We start from the raw sequence: 22,804 nt of genomic DNA on the forward strand, positions 1-22,804 counted from the left end.
GGTACTGTGGTGATTTTTTTTTTCTGGGTTTTGTTTTTGTTTTATTTTGATTTTAGTTCTTTGGTTTTTGTTTTGTTTCTTTTGTGTTATTTGGTTGTACTTGCTTTTCGTTTTGTCTCATGTTATCTCATGTTCTTCTCTGTCAGCCACGCCCATCTTCACCTGTCCCGATTCAGTAATCATTCCACCTGTTCCCACTCACCTCGTTATCCCCAGTCTTAAAAGCCCGGTCACTCTTCCCATACCTCACTGGTCCATTGTTTGATGTTGTTAGTTTCTGTCCTGCCCGTTCCAGTTTCTTGTTCCTGTTTATGCTCCTGTTTTTGCTCCTGTTTTGGTTGGCATTTGTTTCCTGTAGTTTTTGATTTAGTGTTCATCTTATTAGTTTGCTCCCTCGACAGCTTTTGTTTTCGTTTTGTCACTAGTTTAATAAATTAGATTCTTTTCAAGTATGAGTCTGCGTTCTGGGTTCGCCTCCGTCACCACCACCAATCATGACACTTTTTTAAATTAACCAGTGCATTTTAAGCGTATTAATTATTTATTTGGCCTTTTATATATTCCTTTTTCAGTTACCAGTAGGTGGCGGTACACCTTCAGTTTCTTGCCAACCGCCATTAAAACCCACAAGAAGAAGAACTTTTTCAGTTAGCACTTCAGAATCTACCAGTTTTAAAATGGATACGTTTGTCTTATTTAGAGGGAATCGACACATTTCATTGAGAGCTGATGACCGTCAACAAGATTTCTTTAATATTCCAAGGAAGTCATTAAATCAGTACATTATCGCCATCTACTGGTAACTGAAAAAGTTATGTGTTATGAGTTCAGGTCGTCATTTCTGGCTCAGCCATAAGGTCCCGTTGAATTAACAACAAAATAAAAGCTTGTCTTTGGTTTAACCATTGCAGTTTAAAAAAACCCAAAACGTACCCCTTTTTTATTTTTGCAATTAAAAACGAAAATACAAAAACATGCATGCTTGTTTTTGAAATTTTATTTTGAAATGAAAAAACCAAAGAACGAACCATACACGGATTTCTTTCTCTGCAAATTGCTCTGAGTGTTACGTGTGGTGGAGAAGGAGGTGAACCCAGAGTGCAGACTCATCTTCAGAAAAATAACTCATTTATTAAAATAAAAGAACTAAAAACAAAGGCTGATGTGGCAGCAAAACTAAACATAACAAAAATACTAACAGGGGCAAACATGAGGCAAGACACAAAACCAAAGAGACTGCACATGTAAGCGACAATGAACCAGCAGTAGGTGGAGGAAATGACCAGGTTTTAAAAACAGAGGATAATTGGGTACGGTGGGCACAGGTGAGATGATTACAAACTAGGAGCAGGTGTAGATGGCGTGACAGGCAAACGAGAGATAGGTCCGGTCCCAATACTCGCACTTGCACCCTCGTTCCACCCTTGTGTCCATCAAATGCGTGTTCAGGCTGAAGGGTTTGAGTGCGTACTGTGTCCCATATCTCCGGAGTGCTCTTTAGTCCCGCCCCCTTTGTATACTACATCCGCCCTTTGGCTAAGCCCGCATCCAGGCGGACTTCAGCGAAGTATTTACCCACAATTTATTGCTGCATATGACGTTTCGTTTTTTAAAAAAATTATCTTTATTGACAATGAAAGGGTTTTGAATTAAACGGCAGAAATATGGCAGTGGTGATAGAGCAAGCTGCGTCTGTCACAAAAAAAGCAGCTTTCAAATGTAAAGTATTGAAATAATTCTTGTTTCACTCTGCTGTACAGGCGTGAATACTATCAAACTTTGCTCCATATTCAACAAGTCAGAACAAAACACATTTGAATAGCAAAATATCTCCTGGAATGACTTTGGAAAGCAAAAACCTTCTTAAAATACCAAAACAGGGACCGGTCTGCCCTGTTGGATGTCACAGTTACGATGCAGAGGCGCAAGTTGATGATGTAACCTGTACTGACCCAATTCTCCAATGTCTGCATGCTTGTAACCTGTGCACACGAATCCTTCTGTGCACTTCAACTGAGTACACTCTTCATAGAGGGTCGTAGGGTGTAGTGCGAGTATTGGGACCGGGCCATAGACAGTGACTGAGGAGAAATGCATCATGACAGAGCCACAGAGACAAGACAAAACATGAAGACAACAAAAGAAACAATAAGCTGAATACAAAACATAAAGAAAACCTAAATCCTGACACTGAGAAAACTATACATATACACAAAAAATGAATTACATATAAAACCAAGATTAAAAAAATATACAATTTTTGCTGAATGAACCATGCAGAAAAGAAAACCTGATATGAGCCACTTACTTGGACAAAACATGAAGAGAAACCTGCTTGAGCCATCTGAAGACCAAATCCTTTACCCTGGGTGCTGACACCTGCAAACCAAACAAACCAAGCTTCAATAAGAATTAACATCCTCATGTCAATCATGTATTTCTGTCATTGTCATAAATGTCACATTTTCATATAATAAATATACTGGGTAACTTTGTCCCTTTGCAGAATCGCCACCTTAATGTGGTGGAAGGGTTTGGGCAACAGCCGCTCTTGGAAAAAAGCTGTTTTTAAGTCTGTTGGTTTTAGACTTAATTGCCCTAAGACGCCTCCCAGAGGGGAGCAGTTGAAAAAGGTAGCAACTGGGGTGTGAGGAGTCCCTGATGATACTGCGGGCTCTCCTGAGGCAGTGGGTGGAGTAAATCTCCTTCAGCAAGGGTACAGGGCAGCCAGTCAGTCTTTGCACTGTGTTGACAACCCGCTGGAGCTGCTTCCTTTCTGCTGCAGTGCAGCTGGAGAACCACAGCGAGATGCCACAGCTCAGCACCGACTCCACAGAGCAGTGGTAGAAGGACCGCAATAGTTCTGCTCTCAGATTATTCTTCCTGAGAATCCTCAGGAAGTACAGTCTTTGTTGCGCCTTCTTCAGGATTGCCGTAGAGTTCTTTGTCCATGTTAGATCCTCGCTGATGTGGGTGCCCAGGAACCGAAAGTCCAGCACCATCTCCACCCTGTCCCCGTTGATGGCGATGGGCTGAATGTCCTGTTTACACCTCCGAAAGTCAACAATGATCTCCTTTGACTTGGAGGTGTTCAGAGTCAAGTTATTGTCTCTACACCATGCAGACAGATGCTCCACCTCCACCCTGTAGGCAGTCTCATCTCCTCAGATCACTTCAGACAGGGTGGGATGGAGCACCGGGAGAGGGACTGGTTAAAGATGGTGGTCTGCACAGTCCCTCAGCACATGGCAGAAAACATCCCAGTCCATGCTTTCAAAACTGTCCTGCAGCTGTAGATAGGCCCCTTCAGGCCAAGTGGTCGCAGTCTGGGTCGTAGGGGGTGAATGCTTCCTCAGTGGTATGTATGCCGGAATCAGGAGCAGGGACATGTGGTCGGAGGCTCCCAGGTGGGGCAGCTGTGTAGCCCTATAACCATGGTTAATGTTCGAGTAGACTTTGTCCAGAGTCCTGGTTCCCCTGGTGGCACATTTGATGTGCTGGTGGAACTTTGGGAGTACTACTTTCAGTTCAGCATGGTTAAAATCCCCCCGCGACAACGTGCACTGCTTCCGGGTGTTTGTTTTGTTGCCTACTGAGTGCAATGTGGAGGTGGCTAAGAGCCGAGCTAGTGTTAGCATCCGGTGGAATATACACAGCAGTTACCAGGACCACGGCGAACTCCCGAGGAAGGTAAACAGGCCTGTATCTGACCGTGATGAACTCCAAGTCGGCAGAGCAGTGCCTATCAATGGTGGACGTGTTTGTGCACCACTTGTTGTTTACATAGATACACAGTCCTCCCCCTCTGGTCTTACTGGAGTCGTGGGCCCTGTCATACCGGTGTGCTGTGCGCCCTGCTAGCTCGATAGCCGTGTCCGGGATGGATGAATGAAGCCAGATCTCAGTAATCGTCAGGATGCAACAGTCCCGAAGGAGCCTGTTTGCTTCCAGCTGGAGCTTCATCTCGTCCATCTTGTTTGCAAGGGATCTAGTGTTGGAGAGGAAAATGCTGGGCAGCGGTGGTCGGTGTGGTCTTTTCCTTAGCTGGATGAGAACCCCGGCCCGGCAGCCACGCTTTTGTTTCCTCTCCCTGCGCCGCCACCTCCTCCTCCTGATCGAAATGAGTGTCCATGGAGAGTCCGGTGTCCGGACTAACTCCGGCGGTATGTCACGTGTATTAGAGAATGCCGGGCGGCGTTATCCGGGGCGTTCGTCGGTGGCTTGGTCGGCCTCCGGGCGGCGCTATCGGGGGCGTTCGTCGGTTGCCCAGCCGGCCTCCGGGCGGCGTTATTCGGGGCGTTTGTCGGTTGCCTGGCCGGCCTCCGAGCGGTGTTTTCCGGCATCTCTTCCGGTGGCTCGGGTGGCCTCCGGACACAACCTCTTGGTTTTTTCGACGTGGGCAAGGTCGGCCCTTAGGCTCTATCCGGGAGTTGCGCCAGTCGCGCGGCTAGTTTTAGAGCGTTTTTTTTCGCTCTAGCCCTCCGTCCATGTTTTGGGTCTGTATCCCCCGCCACCCTCCCGTGTTTTTTTTTTTTTTTGGCCGTCTAGAAGCCGCCTTAGGGAGGGGGTACTGTGNTGTCATTGAGTTGGAAGTTCCTCCTTCAGGTGGCTGCATTTCTGCAGTTTTGTGCTGTAAACCAGTTTTTTTTTTTTTGTTTGTTTGTTTGTTGGGGTTTTTGGGCATCTGGAAGCCGCCTTAGGGAGGGGGTACTGTGAGGATTCCGGTTTTGGTTCCGTTTCGGGTTTTTGTTTTTTTCCTTTTGGTCTCTCGTGTTTCAGTTTTAGCACACCTGTCATTAGTTTAGTGATGATGTTTGTTTGGTATTTAAGAGCACGGTTACTTAGGTTTTGCGTTGGGTCCTCGTCGTTTATACGTCTCTGTTGTGTCCCTGGTGAATGGTTCCTCTCTTTGCTCTAGGATGGATTTAGACTTGTGCAGGCTGCACTTTTTGACTAAGTTTAAGGTACGGGTTTTTTGTAAATAAAGATTTTTTCATTCAACCGCTGCGCTCTGGTCCTCCCTGCTCCACGAGCCGTGACACCTGGGGTAGCTCACCGGCAAGCACCTGGTGGTCAAGCCTTGGCTTCTGGGGCTCAGTTGGGCCAAGCCTGAAAAAGAGACAAGATGCCACCTCCAGACAGGTCCACCACCTGTGAGGATGATCGTTGAGGCTGAGTGCCATGCAAGCTGGGTTGTAGGCGAAGAAGGGGCTGTGGCCATGCTGATTCCTGACAGCATAATCTAGCTCTTGGGAGATGGAATGTCACCTCACAGGCATATAAAGAGCCAGAGCTTGTGTGTAAGATTGAGTTATACCAACTATATATAGTTGGATTAACTTCCAAGTACAGCTTGGGAACTGGAACCAGACACCTGGAGAGGGGCTGGTCTCTTTTCTACTCTGGAGTTGCCCAGGAAGAGAAGCATCAGTCAGGCGTTGGGATACTCAAAAGCCCACAACTGAGTGCTTTGGTGTTGGAGTTTTTCCCGGTGAACGAGAGAAAGTATTGTTGTCATTTTATAACAAATGAACATTGTGGGGTTGTCATGGTTGACACATCTCTTCTTCAATGTTGCATGGAGGACCGGGACAACCCCTACGGAGTGGCAGACAGGGGTGGTGGTTTCAATTTTAAAAGGAAGGATGACTGGAGAGTGAGTTGGAAACTTGAGGGAACACACTTCTCAGCCTCCCCAAGAAAGGTTACCCTAGGGTTTATGAAGGGAGTCTCTGACCTCGGATCCAGGAGGATTTGAGGTTTCATCATGATCATGGAACAGTGGACAGTGGTTGCTACTTGGAGGAATGGGAGTTTGACTCTCCAGTTTACATGTGTTTTGTAGATCTGGAGAAACCTTATGTTCTGTGGGGGTGCTGCGGGAGAATCAGTGCCTGGGTTACTTTAAGGGCTATCTACATTCTTGGCACAAAGTTGAGCTTATTATTGGTGTCCGCTGGACTCATCCAGGGCTGTCCCTTGTCTCTGATCCTGTTTGTAGTGTTTGTGGACAGGATCTCAAGGTGCAGTTGTGGAGAGGAGAGTGTCTGGTTGGGAACCTCAGGGTCTCGTCTCTGCTTTTTGCAGATGATGTGGGTCTGTTGACGTCTTCAGACCACCCACATTGCCCCATGCTTTTAGAGTGGCGAGTCATGCCTATAGAATATACATCATTGCCTTTACCTCCCTGTGTGAATACACAAATTGTAGAAGCTGGGCTAAGGTGTAGGAAGAAATAGTGAATTGGGATTAAATCAAATTTTACACACAACTCAACTTGAAAACAGTGATTCTTTTAACTAACCTTCCAAAGAGAAAATTCTTTCTCCAAGAGAATCCACAATGTCTTTCAATGCAGCCTCATCTGTTACTTCAAAGAAGTACTCCTCATCCGGGTCACTGGCAATGAACTTGATTTCAGTCAGAAAGGATTCAGGGTTGATTCCACGACGGTTATAATTACCTAGAACCTAAATATGTCACAAGAAAAAGAATACTGAACCCAACAAAGTCAAAATTATAGAAACAAGAAACAGGAATTCCTTATTGAATGGATAATTGTTCTTCTTCTTTGTCTTTCTTCCTGTTTTCTTTTCAGGGATTGCCACAGTGAGCTAACTATCTCCATGTCCTCTCGAACTGCATCCATATAACTTCTCTTTGTTTTTTTTCCTGGCAGCTGCATCTCTAACATCCTTATAACAAAAGACCCACTGTCCCTCCTCTGCACATGTCCCAACTATCTCAGTCTGGCCTCTCTAACTTTATCTCAATATCAGTCATTCAACCTGTGCTGTATCTCTGATGACCTCATTCCGAGTCCTAGCCATCTTTGTCACTCCCAAGCAGAACCTCAACATCTTCAGCTCTGACAATTCCAGTTCTGTCTTCTTTTTGTTAGTGCCAAACCATACAACATAGCTGGTCTCACCACTGTCTTGTAAACCTTTCCTTTGACCTTTGCTGCTACCCTTGTAAGGATTTGGGTTTTTATGGTCCGGTTTGTTGTTTTTTCTGTTGTAGTTATTGTTTCAGTGTAGTTTCTTCCTGTTCTTGCTTACTTCCACCAGTCACTCCTCCCCAGTTGCTACTCCCGGTCTCCTGCCACGCCCACCTTCACCTGCTGTGAATTGTTATCTACCACCTGTGTCCAATTACCTTATCACCCTCCGTGCTTAAAAGAACGGTCACTTACCTCACTACTTTGCTGGATTATTGTGTTTTGTTCCCCCGCTCTTGGTTCCATGTCATCACGTTCTGCTCCACGCCTTGTTATCTATGTTTGGATTTGTTTTCTTATTTTCCTGCCACTTCAGCCCTTTCATTTTTTGTTTATTTTTGTATTAAATTAATTCTTCTTTAAATATGAGTCTGCGCTCTGGGTTCGCCTCCTTCTCCACGGTCTACGACAACCCTTTTGTCATAAATCACTCATGAAACTTTTCTCCATCCACTCCATCCTGTTTGGACCTTATTCTTCACCTCTTTACCACACTCCCCATTTTCCTGGACAGCCGACCCTAAGTCCTTGAAGTCCTGCACCTTTGTGATCTCTGCTCCTTGTAGCCTAACTCAGCGGTCCCCAATCTTTTTAGCTCCACGGAGCAGTTCATTATCAGACAGTATTTTCACGGACTGACCTTCAAAAGGTGTGAAGGATAAATACAACAAAATAAAACGATACGACCGGCATGAAAATGGGGGTATTTTTAAAATCATAATAAATGTAAATCCAACGTGTACTCGCAGCTTTGTTAGTTACATCCTGGTACTGTGTTATCAACATGAAGAACACCCTCTCCTCCCCCTAATGTTCTCTGTGTTTAAACATGCCCTTTAAAATAAGATACACCACAAATATAAAGTGCACAAGAATACAACTCACCATAACGCTGAATCAGTGGGAGCCCTGAGCCTGTTTCTCAGTAACCAGACGGTCCCATCTAGGGCTTCCAGATTTGTTTTTTACTCATTTTGCTGCTTGTGGGTTTGTTTTTAGCGGTAACGTATCACATAACCTAGATAAGCGTTCTGACATGCATCAAGAGTGAGTCATAGACAGATGGAGTGGAGAGAATCAAATTCAAAATAAATGCCGTTCAGACTCCAAAAAAAACAAAAAAAAAGACGGAAAAACTGTAAATTGATTATTCCTTCTGTGCGGCCCGGTACCAAATGACCCACGAACCGGAAACAGTCCGCAGTCTGGGGATTGGGGACCTCTGGCCTGACTGATACACCTGTCTCCCTCTTGTTCACACACATGCATCCTGACTTTCATTCATTGCCTTTCAAGTACATATCCCCACCTCTTCAAGTTCTCTTCCACCTGTTCCCTGTTCTCACCACAAATCAGTGTCTAAGGAGTCATCTGCAAACATCATAGTCCACAGGGGATTCCTGCCTGACCTCATCTGTTAGTCTGTCCATCACCAGAGCAAACAAGAAGGGGCTCAGAGCCGTTTCTTGATGCAGTCCCACCTCCACATTGAAGCTATCTGTCACTCCTACAGCACACCTCATCACTGTCCTGCTGTCCTCAAACATGTCCTGTACCAGTCTAACGTGTTTCTCTGCCACTCCAGATTTTCTCATACAACATCATAGCTTCGGCTGCCGTCCCCTTCTTCATCCTCCTCTAAGCTTTCTGAACTTCATCTTCACTAATATTTTCCACTTCTTCGTTTCTACTCTTCTTTTCCTTTCATTCTCTTCATTCATCAGCTCCTCAAAGTACTCCTTTCATCTTCCCATCACATTCTCTTTGCTTGTTAGAACATTAGCGTTTTATCTTTAACAAGCCTAACCTGCAGCACATCCTGTCCTGCCTGGTCCCTCTGTCTTGCCACTCGATACAAGTCCTTCTCTCCCTCCTTAGTGTTCAGCCTCTTGTATAACTCATCATACATCTCCTGTTTTGCCTTTGTTACCTCCCTCTTTGTCCTATATTGCATCTCCCTGTGTTCCTGTCTACTCTCTTCTGTCCTCTCACAGTCCCATTTCTTCCTGGCTAACCTCTTCCTCTAGGTAACTTCCTGCACGTCACTATTCCACAACCAGGTTTCCTTATAAAATGTATTCCTAAAATGAATTACTTACAGAAAGTTCCATTACAATTTATCTAGTGATTTATGAGATATCTTGCTAAAGACAAACACACACAGACACAGGCCAAAACATTGCCTGTCTTGTTAGTGTGCAACAATAAAAAGAAAAATTATGTTTAGACAGAAACCTTGGACTACTTAGTGAGGTTTGAGGATTGAAGTAAAACACAGCACTCACAGCAATGGCATATGTAGTGATGTTGTCTTTCCTGCTGTCATTGACAACCTGCACCAGCTGTGGGCTGTCATGGGATTCACCATCTGTTACCACAATCATCACCTTCTGAGCACCTGGCCTGCCACCATGCCGGAACGCTTCAGACCTGCATCAAAACATGTTTAGGAGATTTAACCATAATTTACACATGAACTAGATGTCATTCTGTCTTTCTTTCTTGATCCATACATTTATTCATTCATTCAAGAAATAAAGCACTTAATATTCTTGATGCCAGAAAATATAAAAGGAACACTGAAGGCCTAGCATTCTACTTGCAGTCCTTTGTCATCTTTACCTTTCCCTAATACAAACTGAACTTGGACAAATAAGCTACAAAACCTGCAACTGTCCAGCTTAGTTCCAAATAATTTTTTAAAACGTATCCTAAAATCAATGGAAAAGACAGCTTTGAAAACTTGTACTGAACCTGTTTTTTATGCTTTGCTCTGTTTTAAGTTATACTTTTATTCAATTGCAGTGTGCACTTTATTGACTGTGATTGCCTATGACTACATTCTTTTTGAAACTGCCTGTTTATTAAATTTTAAACATATTTATTCAACAATTAACAAGAAACAATAAATAAATAAAAACACCCTGGCACCCACCCAAACACACAAGCAAAAGAGTAGAATAAATATAAATTTGTTTAAAGATAATATAAGAAATAAAAGAACTATAAATACACATGTACTTTCATACACATTACATGCATGCATATATGTGACCCATGCAAGAAAACTGATTTACAATGAGAAATTTTTCAATATTGAGATATTAATATTTTTTAATTCACTACCTTAAAAGCTTTAAAATGATATATAGTTAGTTAAAATTTGGCAATTTATCAACTGGCCTGGCAACAACCTCATTTTGTTTACAGGAATGCAGTTTGAAAACTCAGTTTTTATTGGTCGAGCATGATGTCATCAGAAATTCCAGCCATATTTTTAAAAAGGAGAATCTCCAAGCTTCACAATAATCCAAATTATGCTAAGGGATTGTCTAGTACAACTGCAACCTGCAGAGAAAATTGGTCAATTTCAAACAAAATTGTAAGCGTTATAAGACAAATAATTGTTTCTGAACACATACCTGTTAGAAAACTTTGATTTAAAAGGTAGATTAGTAAGATTGTATGTTATTATAGTTAACAGGATCCTGAGACAATTTTCTTCATTTTTATGTAAATCTTAACTACAGGAAAAATCAATAATTTTCATTTGTTTTTTCCCAGTTGTTTCAAGTAATCTAGCCTTACTAGTCAAAGTCAACCTGATTTTTCTAGTTTATTAAAATAAAGGACCTCTCTAATCCGGCTTTCTGGGTTGCAAAAGTTTGTTTCCTATACCGTTTTCAACACAGTGGAAGGATTTAAAAGGTTAAAAGTATGTAGAGGAAATTGCCCTTCAACGAGGGGAAAGGTTGCAGAAACACTTCAGAGTCAGATGGGTTAGGAAGAGCTGGAAATTCTCGGGTTCAGCTACAGACATAATGTCTAGCTTGAGGGTATCTGAAAAAATGTTCTTTAGGGAGAGAAAACTTTTTTTTCTAGCTGTTGAAGAGAAGCAATAGTAGAATCAACATAAAAATCTCCAAGTTTTAATAACTAATGTAATACCATATATGTGTGAATATATATATATATATATATATATATATATATATATATATACGCAGTCAGTCTCTCTACATTTCTGCTACTGTTACACATACCCTTTCCCCCCACCCCACCCTCCTACACACACACACACACCTTTGCGCACTGACTCACAAACAGTTCTGATGGTTGAAGGTCATACAAACAGGTTGCTATTAGAACAATGTGGCCTGCCTACTCTAATGCTAGATTCAGATTCAGTCTTGATTCAATAAAATAATTAATGCAATTGGGATTCTCATCTTGAGATACCCTTATTGTAGAGCAAATCTGTTGTATCACATGTAGGCAGCCATCTTCTCGATATGGTATGCCTGAGATGCCACAACAGGACAAAAAAAAAAAATCCAGTTTAATTTGTATAAGCACACACACAGGAAGACACAATACACACTTAATTTAAACCTCATTCTTAAGTAGTGATATGAATTCAGGACTGTTTGTCACATGGAATGTACATGGAATTGGAAATAATACTAAAAAGCACAAAATTATAGGTTAACTAAACAAGCTTAAAGCAGGCATTGTCTTACCTCTGGAAATTTCCTCACTTTTACTTAGCTAACTATAATTCCAAACAAATAGGGGTACTTAGTTTAATTAATAGAAGGGTACAGTTTACATGCAATGATAGAATATTTGATTCAGAAGGGAGATACTCTCAGATTTGGGAAAGGTAGTCTAACCCAAAATGCAGGCAGACACGGAGAAACTTAAAGTAAAAGTAATTTTGTCATAGTTTGGTATTTTCAGTTTGTTGTTTTTGATTATTGTCTTGTTTCAGTTTAGTTTTCCTGTTTATGCCCTGTCACTCTCCACCTCCCCAGTACTTTTCCTGTTAGGTCTGCCACGCCCATCTCCACCTGCTTGTAGTTATTCTCACTCACCTGTGTCCATTTTCCTCATTATCCTCTGTCTTTAAGAACCGGTCATTCTCATTCACTACTCACTGGATCATTCCGCTTTGTCTGCTCTTTGCCATGCCATGTCTTGCCTTGCATCTCGTTTTGGATTTTGTTAGTGTTAGTTTTGCTGCCTCGTCAGCCCTTTTGTTTTTGTCTGTTTATTTAAGTAATAAATTAGTTTTCATTATTCTTCCACCAAGAGTCTGTGTTCTGGGTTCGCCGCCATAGTCCCACCTTTTGACAAATTTATTAACAGAAAAAGAAAACAAACGCTGACAAGGCAGCAACTAAAACTAAATTTAAAAAACCAGGGTTGCAAAGAACATGAGGGGCCAAAGCATGAGGAAAAACCGGACAGCACATGAGTGAAAATGAACCAGCAGGGAAGCGAAGAAGATGAACCAGTTTTAAAGGCAGAGGATGAGTTGAAAGTGGACACAGGTGACTGATTATGAACGTGGGACAGGTGTGGGTGATTAAGGCAGGCTGACAGGTACTGAGCAGAGGAAAGGTGAATAATTGCAGGGAACATAAAAGAGCACAGGTAACAAGACACCCAAACTAAACACAAGAACCAAATAACAGAATTAAAGAAACAATAAACTCAATACGAAAACAAACCCAAGACCCCCAAATCCTGGCAGGTATGTAATTTAACATTAACATAAACACCAAACCTCCCTGGGCTGCCACCTTATCTTGGTGGAGGGATTTGAGTGTCCCAATGATCCTAGGACCTATGCTGTCAGAGGCTACATGCCCCTAGTAGGGTCACCAAAGGCAGACAGGTCCTAGGTGAGGGGCCCGACGAAGTGCAGCCCAAAGACCCCTTATGATAAGAAACAGAATTGGAAACAGTGTTCCCTCGCCCGGACGCAGGTCACCGGGCCCCCACTCTGGAGCCAGGCCTGGAGGTGAAGCGAGCGCCTGGTGACATGGGTCCCCCTTCCCATGGGCTCACCACCTATAGGAGGGGCCAAAGGGGTCAGGTGCATTGTGGGATGGGTGGTGGCCGAAGGTGGGGACCTTGGCAGTCTGATCCTCGGCTACAGAAGCTGGCTCTCGGGACATGGAATCTCACCTCTCTGGTGGGGAAGGAGCCTGAGCTGGTGCGTGAGGTTGAGAGGAAATAGAAATAGTCAGGCTCACCTCAACACACGGCTCTGGCTCTGGAACCAGTCTCCTTGAGAAGGGTTGGACACTCTTTCAGTCTGGAGTTGCCCACGGGGAGAGGCGCTGAGCAGGAGTGGGCATACTTGTTGCCCCACATCTTGGTGCCTGTATGTTGGGGTTTACCCTGGTGAACGAGAGGGTAGCCTCCCTCCGCCTATGTGTGGGGGGACGAGTCCTGACTGTAGTTTGTGCTTATGCGCCAAACAGCAGTTCAGATTACCCACCCTTTTTGGAGTCCTTGGAAGGATTACTGGAGAGTGCCCCTCCTGGGGACTCTCTTGTTCTGCTGGGGGAGTTCAATGCTCACGTGGGCAATGACAGTGAGACCTGGAGGGGTGTAGTTGAGAGGAACAGCCCCCCTGATCTGAACCCGAACAGTGTTCTGTTGTTGGACTTCTGTGCTCGTCATGGATTGTCCATAACAAAGACCATGTTCAAACATAAGGGTGTCCAAATGTGCTCCTGGCACGATTCAATGATTGACTTTGTTGTTGTTTCATCTGATCTGCGGCCGCATGTCTTGGACATTCGGGTAAAGAGAGGGGCGGAGCTGTCAACTAACCACAACATGGTGGTGAGTTGGCTCCGATGGTGGGGGAAGATGCCAGTCAGACCTGGCAGGCCCAAACGTATTGTGAGGGTCTGCTGGGAACGTCTGGCGGAGTCTTCTGTTAGGCGGAGCTTTAACTCCCACCTCCTGCACGACTTCAAACATGTTCCAGGGGGAGGCGGGGGACCTTGAGCCCGAGTGGGCCATGTTCCGTGCCTCCATTGTTGAGGCAGCTTATCAGAGCTGTGGCCGCAAGGTGGTTGGTGCCTGTCGTGGCTGCAACCTTAGAACCCGCTGGTGGACAACGGCGGGTTCTAACACTCTGGATGTTGTAGGGTTGTGTTGGTTAACGCGATTCTGCAATATTGCGTGGACATCGGGGGAAGTTCCCTTGGATTGGCAGAACGGGGTTGTGGTCCCCTTATTTAAAAAGGGGGACCGGAGGGTGTGTTCTAACTACAGAAGGATCACACTCTTAAGCCTTCCAGGTAAGGTCTATTCGGTGGTTCTGGAGAGGAGGGTCCGACGGATAGTCGAACCTTGGATTCAGGAAGAGCAGTGTGGTTTTTGTCCTGTTCGTGGAACACTGGACCAGCTCTATACCCTCAGCAGGGTCCTTGAGAGTGCATGGGAGTTCGCTACATGTGTTTTGTGGACTTGGAGAAGGCGCTCGACTGTGTCCTTTGGGGAATCCTGTGGGGGGTACTCTGGGATTATGGGGTACCGGGCCCTTTGATACGGGCTGTTAGGTTCCTATATGACCGGTGTCAGAGCTTGGTCCGCATTGCCGGCAGTAAGTCGGACTCGTTTCCAGTGAGAGTTGGACTCTGCCAAGGTTGCCCTTTGTATGATTCTATTCATAACATTTATGGACAGAATTTCTAGGTGCAGCCAAGGTGTTGAGGGGATCCATTTTGGTGGCCTTAGGATTGCGTCTCTGCTTTTTGCAGATGATGTGGTCCTATTGGCTTCATCAGACTGTGATCTACAGCTCTCGCTGGAGCGGTTCGCAGCCGAGTGTGAAATGGCCGGGATAAGGATCAGTGCCTCCAAATCCGAGGCCATGGTCTTGAGCCGGAAAAGGGTAGAGTAGGTAGGTACATTTATTTATATAGCACTTTTCAGCATGAGGCAACTCGAGGCAGTGCTTTACAACACAAGAACAAAATTACAGACAGAGTTACAGAACATGATAATGAAACAAAATTACAGACAGGTACAAGATACAATGATAACTAATTGTCTAAATAAGCTAAGCTAAACTAAACAGATCTAAGCATGACTAAATGTACAGAACTAAACTAAGCTAAAAGTAAAACTAAAACTAAAACTAACGGTACCGAACTATCTAAAAGTACCCCAGGCCCGCTATACAGAGTGCCTTCTCTGGGTCGGGGAAGATGTCCTGCCCTTAGTGGAGGAGTTTAAGTATCTCGGGATCTTGTTCATGAATGAGGGAAAAATGGAGCAGGAGATCGACAGGCGGATTGGTGCAGCGTCTTCAGTGAAGCAGGCACTGTACCAGTCTGTCGTGGTGAAGAGAAAGTTGAGTCAAAAAGCGAATCTCTCGATTTACCGGTTGATCTATGTTCCTACCCTCATCTATGGTCACAAGCTTTGGGTAGTGACCGAAAGAACGAGATTGCGAATACAAGCGGCTGAAATGAGTTTCCTCCGCAGGGTGTCTGGGCTCTCCCTTAGAGATAGGGTGAGAAGCTCGGTCATCCGGGAGGGACTCGGAGTAGAGCTGCTGCTTCTCCACGACGAGAGGAGGCAGTTAAGGTGGCTTGGGCATTTGATTAGGATGCCTTATGGACGCCTCCCTGGTGAGGTGTTCTGGGCACGTCCCACCGGGAGGAGGCCAAGAGGAAGACCCGGAACACGCTGGAGGGACTATGTTTCTTGGCTGGTCTGGGAACGCCTTGGGATTCCCCAAGAGGAGCTGGCCCAAGTGGCTGGGGAGAGGGAAGTCTGGGTATCCCTGCATAGGCTGCTCTGAACACAGAGTTAGACAGGCTCGGTACATCACCTGCAGTTAATATATTACAGCAGTATATGGAAGATTTTGGTCTGTGTGATGCCTGGCGCTCAGATAAGGAGTTCACCCTCTTCTCGCCTGTCCACCACTTTTACAGACTTCTTTTTAATCAGCAACTCAGTTATGAAGGAGGTATGTGAGGCACAAATTCATCCCATTTTTATAAGTGACCATGCTCCAGTAACTGTGATGTTTATGGAAAAAACATCAACACCACCTGTTAAACTTTGGTTGAACACATCAATGAAGATGAACATGAAGATAAAGATTTTACAAAGTTTTTTTTGAGAGAGTGGACTGATTTTCTGGAAATAAATGATCAACCTAATATCTCCATTGTTGTCCTCTGGGAGGCAGCAAAATTGTTATGCATGGTAAAATAATTTCTTATTCATCATATAAGAAAAATACAGAAGCATTTAACTGCCACACCCAATAAAAAATTCAGGAGAGATATTTCGTTATAATGAGATCACTTTCTCATTATTTCGAGATAGGTCATAACGCAACTCCTCGCGGGATGTTAAAAGTGCTGCATAAAGAAACACAATGAGAAGATGGAGAGTCAGAAGGAGCCTCTTTGTGTCTTTTTGAGAAGTCATAACTTGTCCGAGGAACGTATTTCTGCACTGAGGAGTGACAAAGTAAGTCATAGCTCTGGCAGTTACTTAGCCTACATGAAATGAGCATCTATAGTTGTTGACAAGGTAGCCTATGTTTTACTGGATACGCAAAGCGGTGGTACCGTCTATGACTGGTAATGAAACGTACAGCTTTCAATAATAGGCTTAATATGTTCATTAAGTGTATCTGTATTCTACACAATGAAAGGTTATGCGACATAAAGCTACATTTATTCACATTTTATTGTGTCAAAACAAACCGATGAGCTACAGAACTTTTTATTGTTGTAATTAGCCTAGCCTTCACGATCAAGTGAATGCCCGCTGTTTATATCAGCTCCATTAATTTACCCAGTCAACTACTGACATGCTTTAATATGTGTACAAGCAACAAATGATCATGTCATTAACACTGACTGTACATAAAGTCAATGGTTATTATCAGAGCCGGTGAATAATACCGGATAGGATTAGTGCCTCCTGTCGGTCAGGTGCATGTAGCAAAGATCATGGCAGGAAGGCACACACTGCATTCTGTTCTCAGTTTATTTGTTGTTTGTTTTTCTCTTCTGATGTCTTTAAACTCACCCAAAGAAAGAAAACAAATCCCAGTATACAACATTTTTCTGTATCAGTCTGTGTTAGAGTGTCATTGTTTTAAATATTAAGCTAGCCTAACCTTTAATCACAACTTTACACAGCTACTACACTTCTTCTAAAAGTATAGTTATAGAACAAATAAAATCACCATCAAATAACAAACATTAAAGAAGGTGAATCAGTTTTAAGATGGCTGTATCAAAAATACAGCCAAAGATGCAGATAAATTAATGTGCTGTTTTACATCTTAGAATGCATATGCATTTGACCTACCAGCGGTAATTGCTTTATTTTTTAACAACTTTGAATTTGGACTGTTTAGCTTCTCATATTTAGAAACGGTAACCCATGCTTAATGTGTAGAAAAGCTAGGTACATGCATAGCTCGTGGTAGGAACACACAGTCATAAAGTATCTGAATTTTTTGCATTTTGAGAATTTGTCACATATTTATTCATTCAGTATATTCTGCTATAAAGTTCAGTAAATATATGTTTAAATACAGTTTAGGGTTTTTTTCTCTTAAAAATAATTATTTTATTGTCTTTATAGATTGACGTATCAGCTATTGCAAGCATGGATGATAACAGCTTGGCCACCTATATTCCCAGCTATGGTGACAGGATTGCCACCCGGAGATTTCGCTCTGAAACTGTGGTGAGTTTAATTAAACACACAGTATGTTCAACAACTGTTAAGTTATCGCACCATAAATGTTTTGCAATATTTACATTTTACACAGGCTACATGTTTGAATAATTCAGCCTATGAACATGTGTTGCTTAATAATGCTGACATTTACTAATAAATATCATTTAGTGGGAAAAAAATAACAGTTGTTTAAGATGTTATTTGATATGTGCAGTGTTTATGAACACACTTTAAAGGGCGCATAAGTAGAGGGTACTTGGCTTGAGGTCAGATGTCTGAAGTGGTACACAACTGAACAAAGTTTTAGGAACCACAGTTTTAGAAGATTCATATGGCAATGAAAAACATAAAATTCTGAATATCACCAAATAAAATCTATTATCCAGCCCAAATTTAAGATTAAATCGAAAAACATCGAACTTACTCCAGTAATAAGTAGCCTCTTTAAATTACAATCACCAAAGTTACTTTCAAAAACTTACATAAAACTTTCAGAAGTAGATTTAACTATCTCACTTCCTATCAGTAAATGAGATATTGACTTATCTACTGGTCTAGATTTTAACTTTCCGAGTAACATTTGTATAAATGCTTTTAGAATAACCCAAAATGCCAACCTTTAGTTTATACAATATAAAATTCTTCATAGAATTCACTATACAGGACAAAGGATGTTGCAAATGGGTTTCTCACTTACCAACACCTGATAACTATCCACATGCCCTCTGGCACTGTCCTCCTGTTTATGGCTTTTGGATAAAAGTTTGTGAAGACTTATCAACATGTCTAGAGTTCAGAGTTCAGAGGTCCAGTCTGTCCCTCACTTTGTCTTCTCGGAGACGTCACAAAAGTTGACTTGGAAACATTTTGGTGTCACACCCTCCTTGCAGTTCTGGGTATTGCAAAAAAGCAACACTAAAAAACTGGAAGAACAAAAAGACTTTAAATGTAAATTAAAAAAAAACATTGTTATCAGATTTTGTTTCCATGGAGAGAATGTCTGCTTGTAAGAAAAAAACAACAGAAGGAATTTGAATTCATTTGGTCTCCAATAATTAAGTACATCACTTAGTGACGTGGAGGGTGTTGGCTTACTGCCTCGGCATCGGAAGCTGAGGGGTGGGGGTGTTGTCATTGGGTGGACTGGGCATTGGGTGCTTCAATTAAATTTACATTAGTTCGTTGCTCATAGGTCACACACACTTTAACCAGTCATTGCCATATTGTGAAAACAAGTCAAAGTCCTCCTCTTCTGTGTCTTTGATTTGGCTTTATTCAGTTGGCTAGAAATCCGAGCTGCCACCCACTCTATTGTAAGGAGCAGCCATTGTAGGTCAATATAAATGAAGTAACCATATGGGCTTTAAAAATGAAAAGTTCACCAGGTAGTCAAAAAACTTCTGAAAATATTCACTGATGGCTGGTAAAGCATTGTGCACATGTACATTTTTTTTTTATTGGCTCTCAGATTATAACTTTTTGACAGAAAATATTTTAATAATATGGCACGTATCCATCCATTTTCTTTACCCGCTTCTCCTTTCCAGGTCACTGGGAGCTGGTGCCTATCTCCAGTCACTGCACGAGAGGCAGAGGACACCCTGAACAGGTCTCCAGTCCATTACAGTTAAACATAGAGACAAACAATCATTCTCACTCTCACCTAGGGACAATTTTAGAGTTACCAATTACCCTAACATGCATGTTTTTGGTCTGTGGGAGGAAACGGAAGTGCCCAGAGTAAACCCGCATGCACACAGGGAGAACATGTAAACTCCACCCAGAAAGGCCCCAGGTTGGGAAGTAATCCTGCAACCTTATTGCTGGGAGGCGACAGCTCTAACCACTGCCCCTCTGTGCCACCCAATATGGAATGTATTACATTTAACAAAACAAAATATATTGCTTAAAGTTTAATCCATTTAAACAAAAATGAAAGGTTTAGACCAAAACATCCTGGAAAACACCCATGCCAATTGTCACAGTGATTGGAAAAAGTGGGGCTAATTTACTAGAATTTAACTGTTTACCGTTCCCACCAAAAAAATTAAAGGGAACCTTTTATGCTTCCTTTAACAAGTTAGGATAGGTTTGTGGGCTATACAAAACGTTCATTACATTTAATACGGTCTCCTGAACATCCCTCCGCTCCCCCGCTCTCTTTTCGGAGCCTCTCTTTGCATATTCTCCAAAATTAATAAACTATGGATCTGGTCTGCTGGTTTCTTAACGCAATTGATCAAATTTTCTCGATGGGAAGACTGGGCAAGGGAGAGCCCGTCTGCCCAGATGGGACATCATTAACTGGATAAACAATGGATTCCTGGCAGAAGTGGAATATTGTGTGTCTATCGATTCTGTCAGTGGAGGACGTGGAGGATCTTTACATATTTGGGTTTTTGATAACAGGATTTCTGCTGTTTGGATTAGGCAGCTACCTGACATATCGTCGAATTCATTTGATGGGTTCGGCGGTCTACATCACAAGTTGGATGCGGTCCTTTTACAGGACCACAGACTAAATGCGGTTCCGGGACTCAGGAATGAAATGGGATAGATCTTGGAGAAAGTTGCTCACTCCAATTAGGTGGAATGGACCTGGAATTTGGCTGTATGGATTTGCCATTGAGAAGTATCAGCAAGACTTTCAAGGCAGACGGAAAACAAAAGTCGGCCTGACCCAAAACAATTATTGTTATGTGAATCTGGCTCCCTTATGCCAGCCTTGTTGGCCAGCTATCTTCAATTTCTCCCTGGGTTTTATGTAAACAAGAAGCTCTGCTCCCTCCCTTGCCTAAGGACATCTGTGGATCTGCTCTGGGCTGGCTGATAAACATTCCATCATATTATCAAAGACAATGGCCTCTGTGACGTGATTCATGGACTTCTCAACACACACACACACACACACACACACACACACACACACACACACACCACACCCCCTCCCCACCGCCTCTACACACACACACTCATTTTTCACCGTCTCTTCCTTGTCTCTATCACCCCACTCGCACTCTCTCCCTCCCCTCCTTCACTATCTTAGTTTAGTTATCTTAGCAATTCTTATGTTGTACTGTTAGTTAGTCTTTTGGTACCTTTAGCTTAGCATTATCATGTTTTAGTTTAGTTATCTTAGCATTTTTCATGTTGGCTGTTAGCGGGCCTTTTTGGTACTATTAGTTAGCCATCTTGTACATTTAGTTTAGCATTATCATGTTTCAGTTTATGTTAGCTTATTTAGCCTTCCTGTACATTTAGTTTAGTTTAGTTTATCTTAGCTCATATTTTAGATATTGTTAGATTGTTAGATTCCTCATTGTTTAGTTCAGCTTTAACTTTATCATGATTTCATTTAGATTATCTTAGCTACTATTTTGGCTATCTTAGCTCATGTTTAGATATGTTTAGTTTCATGATTTTATTTAGATTATCTTATATTTCATTTAGATTATACATGATTGATGTTTTTACTTCTGTATCTCTATATTTGATTATGATGTTTTTATGATTTTTGATATGATGTTTTTATCTGTATTTGATTATGTACTTGATTGTTGTTTCTATGTTGTAAAGCACTTTGAATCACCTTGTTGCTGAAAAGTGCTGTATAAATTAATTTCACTTCACTTCACAAAATCATTCTCAGATATTGAGATTTCACCTGATCAGTTCTGCCTGTTTTGAGATAATTTCAGAATGAGTGGTTTTAGGGCTGCATCACTTTTATGCAAATGAGCTGCTGTTGGCCACGCCCCCTCCAACTCAGTCTCAAAACATAAAACCTCTGAAGGATTAAATGCTGCGAATCTGACCCACCTTTATATCGTTATTAATTTGTAAAACAAAACAAAAAAAAAGAAGAAGAAAATAAGGCCAGGATAAGCCCAGCCAGCAGCAGCAGAGTCAGTTTAGTCAGACACCTCCTCCTCGTCCTCTTCCATCAGGGGGTCCGCAGACTCTGATGGCTCAGCAGTTTGCCCTGCCACAGCCCCTGATCATGGTCTTCATGGGACAACCTCCATACCAATTCTCCTCTCCTCCTCCACCTCCTCCTCCAGGCCCACAGCCACCACGGAAGTAACGGTGGACAGGCGCCAAGTTAACCTGTGAGGCTTTGTGTGTCTGACTGTTTTTAATGGGTCTAAACGGCAGTACATCCAAGGAAGTGGGGGCTCTGGAATTTTATCATTGGTCCGAATCCCAACTAGTAGTGAGTCAAGCCACTGGCAATCAGCAGGTTCAAACCCAGAAAGTGTCCAACAGCCACCTGGTAAAGATCAGTTTTATTTTTTTCCCAACTTTTCTTCTCTTTTATTAACATAGTTCTAATGTTAGTTTAGACAAACCTGCTGTGACTTTAACAGAGACGTGTTTCTGGGACAGGTGAGCTGTTCAAACTACAACTTTCTTTGGCAACATCAGGCAGGAAAGGAGGTGCAGCAGGTTAGGCTTGTTAAAGATTGAAATGGTAATGTTCTAACAAGCGAGAAGAGTGTGATAACAAGATGGAAGGAGTACTTTGAGGAGCTGATGAATGAAGAGAATAAAATGAAAAAAACAATAGCAGTGAGATTTGTGACTCAATTATTCAATGGCATTTTTGAGAGTGAGAAAAAGCCTGAGGTGTGGAGGAGAAGTGTGTCGGTGCCAATTTTTAAGAACAAGGGGAATTAAGTTGATGAGCCACATGATGAAGATCTGGGAGAGAGTTGTAGAAGCTAGACTTAGACAAGAGGTGACTGTTTGTAGGCAGCAGTATGGTTTTATGCCAAGAAAGAGCCCTACAGAGGCCATATTTGCTTTGAGGATGTTGATGGAGAAGTACAGAGAGGGTCAGAAAATACTTAATTTTGTCTTTGTGGATTAAAAAAAAAACACATGACATGGTGCCAAGGGAGGAGCTGTGGTGCTGTATGAGGACATCTGGAGTGGCAGAGAAGTATGTTAGACTGGTACAGGACATGTTTGAGGACAGCAGGACAGTGGTGAGGTGCGCTGAAGGAGTGACAGATGGCTTCAATGTGGAGGAAGGACTGCATCAAGGATCGTTTTATTAAATCAGTTTTTCCTTTAGTTTTTAGTATGAGTCTGCTTTCTGGGTTTGCCTCCATCACCACCGAGCCTGACAACGGCCTAGAATACTGTTTTGCAAGCTGTACACACAAAAAAATGTCATACTTTTTATAGAAGCCTAAATTCAGTTTCAGTTTATTCAGACCTTCAGAATAAAGGAAGTTTATATTTCTTATGATAACTTTAGTTTATTAGGATAAA

General features: G+C 42.6%; 1 protein-coding gene across 19 annotated transcripts in view; it reads right to left on the reverse strand.

Annotated features, from left to right (window-relative positions):
• Positions 1-22,804, reverse strand: part of itga11b (integrin, alpha 11b) — a 158,273-nt gene that overhangs the window by 92,372 nt on the left and 43,097 nt on the right. For all 19 annotated transcript variants that reach the window (XR_005234294.1, XR_005234293.1, XR_005234295.1 and 16 more), the window contains 3 exons: positions 9,286-9,430; positions 6,305-6,470; positions 2,309-2,379 (listed from right to left, as the gene is read on the reverse strand). Coding sequence is in view for 10 of the 19 variants with exons in the window: in XM_037980767.1 (XP_037836695.1) it covers positions 2,309-2,379; positions 6,305-6,470; positions 9,286-9,430 (382 nt within the window). In the remaining 9 variants the exon portion in view is untranslated. The remainder of the gene's footprint in view (positions 1-2,308; positions 2,380-6,304; positions 6,471-9,285; positions 9,431-22,804) is intronic.

Source organism: Kryptolebias marmoratus, linkage group LG17, assembly GCF_001649575.2.
Source record: "Kryptolebias marmoratus isolate JLee-2015 linkage group LG17, ASM164957v2, whole genome shotgun sequence".
NCBI lineage: Eukaryota > Metazoa > Chordata > Actinopteri > Cyprinodontiformes > Rivulidae > Kryptolebias > Kryptolebias marmoratus.